This window comes from Salmo trutta, chromosome 18 (assembly GCF_901001165.1).
Source record: "Salmo trutta chromosome 18, fSalTru1.1, whole genome shotgun sequence".
Lineage (NCBI taxonomy): Eukaryota > Metazoa > Chordata > Actinopteri > Salmoniformes > Salmonidae > Salmo > Salmo trutta.
In genome coordinates this window covers 13,533,319-13,545,755 of record NC_042974.1, presented here as the reverse complement: position 1 = coordinate 13,545,755, position 12,437 = coordinate 13,533,319, and the positions used below count along the sequence as shown (strand labels likewise).

Below are 12,437 nucleotides of genomic sequence, written 5' to 3'. Positions count from 1 at the left end.
GGCAGTTATGGCTCCATTTACAATCTACATACAGCACAGCAGCCTTATCACTTCCCTACCCATCTCCTCACTTCACCTCAGGCCAAGCTGATTCACGCTTTATTGACATGTCTCTTCTGAATGCCCCAAGGCAGAGAACCTGCTCGCATATGAAGCAGGAGAACATAGAGTTTTGAGAACATTGAAATTCTAGAACATAGATGGAACACAGAGATGTATACATTCTACAGTATACATGTATGGATAGAGGAAAAAGAGAAGATATGGTAATCTCTGAACATACTGCAGTGTCTGAAACATAAGATACTGAAAGTGACTTAGGTGTTGGGTAACAACTGCTGTCCAAGAATGCCTACGGTACTGTACACACCCTTACGGAAAAAACATACATTACAGACATGAAATGTTCCAAAAATCCATGTTTTCATGTGAACTTATGTGAAGTTAATGTGATAACATTAAAGCAACACGTGATAAAATGAAACTACATGTGAAAACGTGATCACATGTGAAGTGTTCCGAAAACACATTTCACGTGAACCACATTAGTTTTCTGTAAGGGCAGTAAATCCACATAGTTAAAATGCATATTTACAGATATGTAGATCTCAAGAGCTTTGATAGCGAAGTCCCAAGCAGTTAACCCTATCATTACAAACATAGAGTACATAAAAAAGAACCATGCATCAAGATGAAATTAAAGACATTCCTGATCTAATATGATTCTATGACTAAGGAGACAAGATACTTTAGACCAGTGGTTCCCAAACTTTTTATAGTCCCGTACCCCTTCAAACATTCAACCTCCAGCTGCGTACCCCCTCTAGCACGTGGGTCAGCGCACTTTCAAATGTTGTTTTTTTGCTATCATTGTAAGACTGCCACACGCACACTATACATTTATTAAACATAAGAATGAGTGTGAGTTTTTGTCACAACCCGACACATGGGAAGTGACAAAGAGCTCTTATAGGACCAGGGCGCAAATAATAATAAATCATTTTTCTCTTTATTTAACCATCTTACATATAAAACCTTATTTAAATAACTCACCACAAGTTAATGAGAAGGGTGTGCTTGAAAAGATGCACGTAACTCTGCAATGTTGGGTGGTATTGGAGAGAGTCTCCGTCTTAAATCATTTTCCACACACAGTCTGTGCCTGTATTTAGTTTTCATGCTAGTGAGGGCTGAGAATCCACTCTCACATACTGTAGGTACGTGGTTGCAAAGGGCATCAGTGTCTTAACAGCGCGATTTTTCAAGGCAGGATACTCTGAAAATGTGAAGGAAATTTTTTTGTTGTTGAAAATACTTAATATTAGGATTTCTTTTTTAATGTGAATCACATTTTTATTTGGGGTACCCCCAAAGGCATTACACGTACCGTACCCCAGTTTGGGAATACCCGCTTTAGACAATGTTTGCATTCCCCTGCTCAGATGTTGCATGCATCAACCAATGGTTGCGTGCCATGTCATCGACTGACAGGTTGCTATAACATATGTGGTTAGCTGATAAATAAAATACCTATCCAGGCATTGTAAGATCTGGCAAGCATCAGCAGCACCTAGGCAGAGGAACGGGGCCAAAGGCTGCGTTTAGACAGGCAGGCCAAATCTGATATTTTTCCCCCATTAATTGGACTTTTGACCAATCACATCAGATATTTTTCAGAGCTGATGTGAATTAGTGAAAAAAAAGATCAGAATTGGGCTGCCTGTGTAAACACAGCCATGTAATAGTCTCATTACAGCTGAGGAGCGGTCATTGGGAGCCTCTAGAGGAGATTTGCACAACAAGCACAGAGAAAAATGCTGAATTTCCATTTCTCTCTCAAAATGGTGTGTGTACGTTTACTAAATCAAATCAAACTTTATTTGTCACATGGGCAGAATACAACAAGTGTAGACCTTACCGTGAAATGCTTACTTACAAGTCCTTAACTATCAATGCAGTTCCAGAAAGATTAAAAAAAATATTTACCAAATTAACTAAAGTAAAAAATTATAAAAAGTAACACAACAAAATAACGAGGCTATATACAGGGGGTACCGGCACGGAGACAATGTGCGGGGGCACAGGCCAGCCGAGGCAATCCGTACATGTAGGTAGGGGTGAAGTGACTAAGCATAGATAATAAACAGCGAGCAGCAGCAGTGTGCAAAACAAAAGGAGGGGGATGGGGGGGTCAATGCAAATAGTCCGGTGGCCATTTGATGAAGTGTTCAGCAGTCTTATGGCTTGGGGGTAGAAGCTGTTATGGAGCCTTTCGGTCCTTGGCAGTTACAATTTACCAGTACTAATGCAAATAACCTAGTGATCTGGTGAAGTATGCATGAACATGATGATATCAACAAGATCACAACTGTTTTTTACATTCATATTTTGTTTATAACAATAGTTAAGGAATTTATGGTTCATTTGATCATGTAAGAAAACCATTCCTACATTCATTTTCATGTCAATTGAGTTCATTTAACTAGGGTAGTCCCCTCCACTCGATAGTCTAACCATGACTATTTTCCACAGAGTCTTGGGATCATGACATCCGGTGTTACCCTAAAATGTTGGATTCATCCATCCTTACTCTCAAATAACCTCCCAATGATTTCAGTAAGAACCCACTGGGCACACACTGGTTGAATCAATGTTGGTTGAATCAAAGAGGAATAGACATTGAATTGACGTCTGTGCTCAGTGAGAAGCCAAGCCTAGCATGTGTCACAATTTACTCTCTATTATCTATATAGTGCACTGCTTTTGAACAGGGCCCATAGGGAATGGCACATAGGGCTCTGGTCAAAAGTATTAAGTGCACCATATAGGGAGTAGGGAGCCATTTGGACCAGACTAATAAGATGCACCATATAGGGAGCCATTTGGACCAGACTAATAAGATGGACCATATAGGGAGCCATTTGGACAAGACTAATAAGATGGACCATATAGGGAGTAGGGAGCCATTTGGACCAGACTAATAAGATGCACCATATAGGGAGCCATTTGGACGAGACTAATAAGATGGACCATATAGGGAGCCATTTGGACAAGACTAATAAGATGGACCATATAGGGAGTAGGGAGCCATTTGGACCAGACTAATAAGATGCACCATATAGGGAGTCATTTGGACCAGACTAATAGGATGCACCATATAGTGAATAGGGAGCCATTTGGACCAGACTAATAAGATGCACCATATAGGGAATAGGGAGCCATTTGGACCAGACTAATAAGATGCACCATATAGGGAATAGGGAGCCATTTGGACCAGACTAATAAGATGCACCATATAGGGAATAGGGAGCCATTTGGACCAGACTAATAAGATGCACCATATAGGGAATAGGGAGCCATTTGGACCAGACTAATAAGATGCACCATATAGGGAATAGGGAGCCATTTGGACCAGACTAATAAGATGCACCATATAGGGAGCCATTTGGACCAGACTAATAAGATGCACCATATAGGGAGTCACTTGGACCAGACTAATATGATGGACCATATAGGGAGTAGGGAGCCATTTGGACCAGACTAATAAGATGGACCATATAGGGAGTAGGGAGCCATTTGGACCAGACTAATAAGATGGACCATATAGGGAGTCATTTGAGCCAGTGTTGCTGTTTAGGAGGAGAACAAAACAGACAGTGTTCAGTGTTCTTTTCTGTCAGAGAGCAGAATCAGATAGATAGGTCTCTCTCTCACACACAATCTGTTGGAGCAGTTTCCTGGCATTTCATTTTGGAAGGCAGAGGTCAATATTCAATCAAAACTTTGAACTCTGATCAAATGCATGCATTCTTTTTGCCAGCCAATTTAATTAGAAACCTGGTTTTAACCGGGTTCATTCCAAAGCTGACATATTTTGCATACCGTACCCTAATTAATGTTAAAGGTTATACAATGACACAAAGTACCAGTCAAATGTTAGGACACACCCACTCATTCCAGGGATTTTATTTTTGGTATTTTCTACATTGTAGAAAAATAGTGAAGACATCAAAACTATGAAAAAACACCTAAGGAATCATGTAGTAACCAAAAAACTGTTAAGCAAATTCTTGAAAGTAGCTACCCTTTACCTTGATGACAGCGTTGCACACTCATGGCATTGTCTCAACCAGCTTCATGAGTCACCTGGAATGCATTTCAATTAACAGGTGTGCCTTGTTAAAAGTTAATTAATGCATTTGAGCCAATCAGTTGTGTTGTGACAAGGTAGGGGTGGTATACAGAATACAGCCCTATTTGGTAAAAGACCGAGTCCATATTATGGCAAGAACAGCTCAAATAAGCAAAGAGAAAACGACAGTCCATCATTATTATAAGACATGAAGGTCAGTCAATCCGGAACATTTGAAGAACTTCGATGGTTTTTCCGACTGCACTTGAAGAAACTATCAAGCACTATGATGAAACTGGCTCTCATGAGGACCACCACAGGAAAGAAAGAACCAGAGTTACCTCTGCTGCAGAGGATAAGTTCATTAGAGTTACCAGCTTCAATATTTGCAGCCCAAATAAATTCATCACAGAGTTCAAGTGACAGACACATCAACTGGTCAGAGGAGACTACATGAATCAGGCCTTCATGGTCAAATTGCTGCAAAGAAAGCACTACTAAAGAACACCAATAAGAAGAACAGACTTACTTGAGCCAAAAATCACAAGCAATGGACATTTGACTGGTGGAAATCTGTCCTTTGGTCAGATGAGTCCAAATTTGAGATTTTTGGTTCCAACTGCCATGTCTTTGTGAGATACAGATTAGGTGAATGGATGATCTCTGCATGTGTGGTTCCCACCGTGAAGCATGGAGGAGGTGTGATGGTGCTTTTCTGGTTACAGTACCAGTGATTTATTTAGAATTCAAGAGATACTTAACCAGCATGGCTACCACAGCATTCTGCAGCAATACGCCATCCTATCTGGTTTGCACTTAGTGGGACTACCATTTGTTTTTCAAACCCAACACACTCCTGCAAGACTGTTGGAAAAGTATTCCAGGTGAAGCTGGTTGAGAGAATTCCAAGAGTGTGCAAAGCTGTCATCAAGGCAAAGGGTGACTACTTTGAAGAATCTCATTTGTTTAACACTGTTTTGGTTACTACATGATTCCATATGTGTTATTTCATAGTTTTTGATGTCTCCACTATTATTTTATAATGTAGAAAATAGTTTTAAAAAATAAAGAAAAACCCTTGAGTGAGTAAGTGTCCAGACTTTTGACTGGTACTGTAGATGTTTATTTATTTTATACTTTTTTTCAAGAAATCAGAGAGTAGTTTGACAAAACTTTTTGTAAGCTTTCAAATGATATCAAACCTAACCGTTGATATTTTCCAGTGATGAAGATATGGATGTTTCATGATAGGCTGGGGTATGCAAAATGGGTCAACTTTGAGCACCTCTATCTCATGAATGTTTTGGCATTCAGGTCTAAAAAGTAACTTTCTGACTACTTCTACCATGGGCAAACATGTATGGAAGGTTTTGTTAAAATCAAAAAGGCGTGCTGTCAGAAAGGGATTGAAATCAAGGTCCAAATGGCACCCTAGTCCCTACATAATGCACTACTTTTGACCAGAGCCCTTATTGCACAGCGTAAGTGAAGGCTACAGTTACAAGACATGTAAAGGTGATGGGCATTTCCATCGAATAGGAGCATATCAGATTGGTGTCAAATGAAAGCTAAGAGTCTATCTTTTTGGGAAATGAAGGCATAGAAGGCACCACTTCCCAAGAAAAAAAATAGCCACTGAAAGCATCGTCAGCACAGTGACTAGAGCACAGCAGAGTACCGTGAGTAGAGCACAGTGAGTAGAGCAGTAGTGTACAGTACAGTGAGTAGAGCACAATGAGTAGAGCACAGTACAGTGAGTAGAGCACAGTACAGTGAGTAGAGCACAGTAGAGTACAATACAGTGAGTAGAACACAGTACTGCACAGTCTAATAGTACAGTAAAGAAAGGTAGAGTATATTGTTCTGTACTCTACTCTGCTGTGATGTCATTCTCCTCATGTTTCACAAGTTTGGACATTCATATCCATAATTATGCATTTGTGTAGTACAGATTAGGGACCCATGATGCAATTCTGTTACTGTATTTCCATTATCGGATGTACAGTTAAAGTCAGAAGTTTACATACACCTTAGCCAAATACATTTAAACTCAGTTTTTCACAATTCCTGACATTTAATCAGAGTAAAAATTCCCTGTCTTAGGTCAGTTAGGATCACCACTTTATTTTAAGAACGTGAAATGTCAGAATAATAGTAGAGAGAACGATTTATTTCAGCTTTTATTTCTTTCATCACATTCCCAGTGGGTCAGAAGTTTACATACACTCAATTAGTATTTGGTAGCATTGCATTTAAATTGTTTAACTTGGGTCAAACGTTTTGGGTAGCCTTCCACAAGCTTCCCACAATAAGTTGGGTGAATTTTGGCCCATTCCACCTGACAGAGCTGGTGTAACTGAGTCAGGTTTGTAGGCCTCCTTGCTTGCACACACTTTTTCAGTTCTGCCCACAGATTTTCTATGGGATTGAGATCAGGGATTTGTGATGGCCACTCCAATACCTTGACATTATTGTCCTAAAGCCATTTTGCCACAACTTTCGAAGTATGCTTGGGGTCATTGTCCATTTGGAAAACCCATTTGCAACCAAGCTTTAACTTCCTGACTGATGTCTTGAGATGTTGCTTCAATATATCCACATGATTTATTTCCTCATGATGCCATCAATTTTGTGAAGTGCACCAGTCCCTCCTGTAGCAAAGCACTCCCACAACATGATGCTGCCACCCCTGTGCTTCACGGTTGGGATGGTGTTCTTCGGCTTGCAAGCCTCCCCCTTTTTCCTCCAAACATAACGATGGTCATTATGGCCAAACAGTTCTATTTTTGTTTCATCAACCCAGAGGGCATTTCTCCAAAAAGTACGATCTTTGTCCCCATGTGTAGTTGCAAAGCGTAGTCTGTCTTCTTTATGGAGGTTTTGGAGCAGTGGCTTCTTCCTTGCTGAGCGGCCTTTCAGGTTATGTTGATATAGGACTCGTTTTACTGTGGATATAGATACTTTTGTACCTGTTTCCTTCAGCAGCTTCACAAGGTCCTTTGCTGTTGTTCTGGGATTGATTTGCACTTTTCGCACCAAAGTACGTTCATCTCTAGGAGACAGAACGTGTCCCCTTCATGAGCTGTATGACAGCTGCGTGGTCCCATGGTGTTTATACTTGCGTACTATTGTTTGTACAGATGAACGTGGTATCTTCAGGCATTTGGAAATTGCTTCCAAGGATGAACCAGACTTGTGGAGGTCTACAAAAAATTCTTTTTTGAGGTCTTGGCTGATTTCTGTTGATTTTCCCATGATGTCAAGCAAAGAGGCACTGCGTTTGCAGGTAGGCCTTGAAATACATCCACAGGCACACCTTCAATTGACTCAAATTATGTAAATTAGCCTATCGGAAGCTTCTAAATCCATGACATCATTTTCTGGAATTTTCCAAGCTGTTTAAAGGCAGAGTCAACTTAGTGTATGTAAACTTCTGACCCACTGAAATTGTGATACAGTGAATTATAAGTGAAATAATCTGTCTGTAAACAATTGTTGGAAAAATTATATGTGTCATGCACAAAGTAGATGTCCTAATCGACTTGCCAAAACTATAGTTTGTTAACAAGAAATTTGTGGAGAGGTTGAAAAACAAGTTTTAATGACTCCAACCTAAGTGTATGTAAACTTAAACTGTAAATCCACTTCACTTACTGTAGTTCAATAACCAAAAGAGACTTTTTCGAACTCATGTTGCCATGATGTTTAACAGTTCTTTGGAAAACGTGATTGCATGATTTTACTGTAATTTCGTTACCAAAGTTGGAATCTGCACAGTTCTTCCACTAAATTTAATTTTGTACATTTTTCAGTGGAAATTGTTAAAAGTAGTCCTTGTGCATAGAGTTGTATGGTTTGTTAAACTTGGAAATCAATGGTTTTTGTTAGCATACAATTTTAAAGTGAAAAACCGGAGTCAAAGTGTAAAACCCCTTGTCATTCACTCCTGAAAAAGCCTTCAGGACTGATATCTAGCTGCACCAAAAATTCTACTTATTTCATGAATCTGTAGCACATGGTACATCATTACAGCTCTAGAACACAGTGAATACAGGTTGAAGGCTCTCTGTACATTCTGTTGGATTAAAGCCTCTTCATCAGAATTTAGAATGCAGCCACTGTACTGGACACAACTTAAATGTTACAAACAGCTGGTACCAACACATGAACTGTGGATGGATCCCATGCCAGAAAGGACAGAACTACATAGTGCACTACTTTTGACCATAGGGACCAAATCCCTATGGGGCACTAAATAGGGTGCCATTTGGAATGCTGCCCTTGTTGCTGCATAGCAGGGGTACCACAAGGTCATTCAATTATCATCCAGAAAAGCCTAGCCAATCAACCATCCCAGATGGTTTTATTTCACCTTTATTTAACCAGGTAGACCAGTTGAGAACAAGTTCTCATTTACAACTGCAACCTGGCCAAGATAAAGCAAAGCAGTGTGACAAAAACAACAGAGTTACACATGGGATAAACAATCGTACAGTCAATAACACGATAGACAAATCTATATACAGTGTGTGCAAATGAAGTATTTACCTAGAAGGCTTAAATTCAGGAAGCAATGGAACTAGCCTATGGTACATGTACAGAGTAGAGATGAGAAATGATCAATTATATTAGCTTGATTGCCAGTGTGCACAGTCTATACACACACACACTACATGGCATGGATGGCACTGCCACCTAACCTAAGCCCTGGCTAGCTTCTTCTCCTAAATTCAACTCTATACCCCACACATCATCATGGAAACGGAACCTCTATTGTGGGACAGTGGGGCTCCACTTGAGGGGACCTGGCACATCCACATGAGTAACAGCTTTGTTTCTGTCCTAAATGCACTACATAGGGAATTGGGTTCCACTTGGGATGCAAATCAGTGTCCCAACAGACAGGGGAAAATGAGGGGGTCATTCATTCCACTGACGAGGATTGTGGAGAGCCACAAACCAGCTCTCTGGAAGTTTCAAGTTAGCAAACTAGTTCAAGTTCTGTTATAGCAAATGTAACAACAATGCAGGCCTATTTTACAGACTACTTTCAAACTTTGCACACTAGTTTAGTCAGAAATGTAAATGTTTTCACATTGCCACCCGCAAGCGTAACAATATAACAAATGAATTCTCAGCATTGAGAAGGATATAAAATGTTCGTTCCATGCTTGACTACATCCTGATACTAGGAGCGGCCTACGTCACTTTACCTCGGAGCAGGTGAACCAACGATGAAAAGCAGACTCGCGGAATGTTTCAGGTTTCTCCAAAAAACGATGTTGCTTCACTGTGACGCCTGTCAAACCAACCAACTGTAGTCAATGTCATTTGCGTTTGCAAAATGTTAATATTTTTTACGGCGGTATAATTCTCGTCAACAGGTAGCAGCTGGAAGCTACAACCAGTCGTTTGGGAGTGGTTTGTTGGTAGCCTAATTTTCTGATTAACTCTTTCCTTTCCGGTTACAGTAGGTATGCATTCGAATCAACCGAACTAACCGGTTTCGAACCTGTTCTGTGGTTTCCCCACCCACATTCACGAAAGTAAAAAGAAGAGGAAAGAAAAGGTAGAAAGAGGATTCCACTTTTGGGAAATCTCAGAAACTCAAATGTTCCAATCAAATTGCATAGGTCCATACACCTAACAGTGATTGTGTCCTGCGTATCGTATTCCAGACAGTTGTACCGAACGGACCAGATCGAGCACTTGAATCAGCTGGACCGGACCGTCCGGACCCTACAGTTGCATTCTAGGGGCAGTGGACTGGCACACAAAAGCAAAAGGGCTTGTGTATATGAGCTGCCACAGAATAACACATGGAGACTACTACAGCTAGTATCTGCTATGCTATGTTAGGAATCTTTCCATACATTAGCATGGATTTTACCCTTTCATGGATAACTTGTACATGTCTGTACAAGACATTTACATTTACAACCTTCAATCAAACTCACTGCATTCTGTTATCCATAAACTCACCATGTATCTTTAATGCAGATCACAAGGCTCACTTACTGAAAGCATCGTTTGAGTCATGTTTTTGGATCCCTGGTCCTGTTGACCAGATTAACTTTTGGAAAATCTGACAGAATAAGTCATATGCCTAGTTCTCATCTGTGTTTGTGATTAAATGTGCATCCCAAATGGCACCCTATTCCTTATAAAGGGCACTACTTTTGACCAGAGGCCCTGGTTAAAAGTAGTGCACTGTATAAGGCCCTCAAACTCAACTCTGGACCTCGAAGCCAGTTCCACTACGTTTTTTTCATTGTTCCCCTCTAATCAGTGACTGATTTAGACCTGGGACACCAGGTGCATGCAATTAGTTATCAGGTAGAACAGAACACCAGCAGGCTCTGGACCTCTGGTAAGAGTTAAGTACCCCTGATATACACTGCTCAAAAAAATAAAGGGAACACTTAAACAACACATCCTAGATCTGAATGAAAGAAATAATCTTATTAAATACTTTTTTCTTTACATAGTTGAATGTGCTGACAACAAAATCACACAAAAATAATCAATGGAAATCCAATTTATCAACCCATGGAGGTCTGGATTTGGAGTCACACTCAAAATTAAAGTGGAAAACCACACTACAGGCTGATCCAACTTTGATGTAATGTCCTTAAAACAAGTCAAAATGAGGCTCAGTAGTGTGTGTGGCCTCCACGTGCCTGTATGACCTCCCTACAACGCCTGGGCATGCTCCTGATGAGGTGGCGGATGGTCTCCTGAGGGATCTCCTCCCAGACCTGGACTAAAGCATCCGCCAACTCCTGGACAGTCTGTGGTGCAATGTGGCGTTGGTGGATGGAGCGAGACATGATGTCCCAGATGTGCTCAATTGGATTCAGGTCTGGGGAACGGGCGAGCCAGTCCATAGCATCAATGCCTTCCTCTTGCAGGAACTGCTGACACACTCCAGCCACATGAGGTCTAGCATTGTCTTGCATTAGGAGGAACCCAGGGCCAACCGCACCAGCATATGGTCTCACAAGGGGTCTGAGGATCTCATCTCGGTACCTAATGGCAGTCAGGCTACCTCTGGCGAGCACATGGAGGGCTGTGCGGCCCCCCAAAGAAATGCCACCCCACACCATGACTGACCCACCGCCAAACCGGTCATGCTGGAGGATGTTGCAGGCAGCAGAACGTTCTCCACGGCGTCTCCAGACTCTGTCACGTCTGTCACATGTGCTCAGTGTGAACCTGCTTTCATCTGTGAAGAGCACAGAGCGCCAGTGGCGAATTAGCCAATCTTGGTGTTCTCTGGCAAATGCCAAACGTCCTGCACGGTGTTGGGCTGTAAGCACAACCCCCACCTGTGGACGTCGGGCCCTCATACCACCCTCATGGAGTCTGTTTCTGACCGTTTGAGCAGACACATGCACATTTGTGGCCTGCTGGAGGTCATTTTGCAGGGCTCTGGCAGTGCTCCTCCTGCTCCTCCTTGCACAAAGGCGGAGGTAGCGGTCCTGCTGCTGGGTTGTTGCCCTCCTACGGCCTCCTCCACATCTCCTGATGTACTGGCCTGTCTCCTGGTAGCGCCTCCATGCTCTGGACACTACGCTGACAGACACAGCAAACCTTCTTGCCACAGCTCGCATTGATGTGCCATCCTGGATGAGCTGGACTACCTGAGCCACTTGTGTGGGTTGTAGACTCCGTCTCATGCTACCACTAGAGTGAAAACACTGCCAGCATTCAAAAGTGACCAAAACATCAGCCAGGAAGCATCGGAACTGAGAACTGGTCTGTGGTCACCACCTGCTGAACCACTCCTTTATTGGGGGTGTCTTGCTTATTGCCTATAATTTCCACCTGTTGTCTATTCCATTTGCACAACAGCATGTGAAATTTATTGTCAATCAGTGTTGCTTCCTAAGTGGACAGTTTGATTTCACAGAAGTGTGATTGACTTGGAGTTACATTGTGTTGTTTAAGTGTTCCCTTTATTTTTTTGAGCAGTGTATAAGGAATAGGGTGCCATTGGGGATGCAAACATTGAGTATTTCCCAGAGTATAATAATAATTCCTCTGTGAATCTTGGATAAAATCTCTCCTTTTCTTAAGATAAACAACAGGGTAACGACAATGAACAAACCAAATAGTGAACATAGTGATTCCCAACCTCAGTAATCATTACTTCAAAAAGCTGAGAAAAAAAGCATTGACAGAGCATTGCAAGGCTTGATTACTTCTGTGCTTATCCAGCAGACCTTGAAAGCTTGTCTGGATGCCAGTTCTACCATGACTGAACAGCACCCTCTGATGTCAGAAGTTAGTAATACCAATTATT

At 41.5% G+C, this 12,437-nt stretch overlaps 1 protein-coding gene across 3 annotated transcripts in view; it reads right to left on the bottom strand.

Annotated features, from left to right (window-relative positions):
- Window positions 1-12,437, bottom strand: part of LOC115152865 (rho GTPase-activating protein 27) — a 42,114-nt gene that overhangs the window by 25,704 nt on the left and 3,973 nt on the right. The window contains exon 1 of one of the 3 annotated variants that reach the window (XM_029697755.1): window positions 10,115-10,223. The exons of the other annotated variants lie outside the window; for them this stretch is intronic. Coding sequence (XP_029553615.1) covers window positions 10,115-10,117 — 3 coding nt within the window. The 5' untranslated portion in view covers window positions 10,118-10,223. Of the gene's footprint in view, window positions 1-10,114; window positions 10,224-12,437 lie in introns of those variants that run through there. 3 annotated transcript variants of the gene reach the window in all.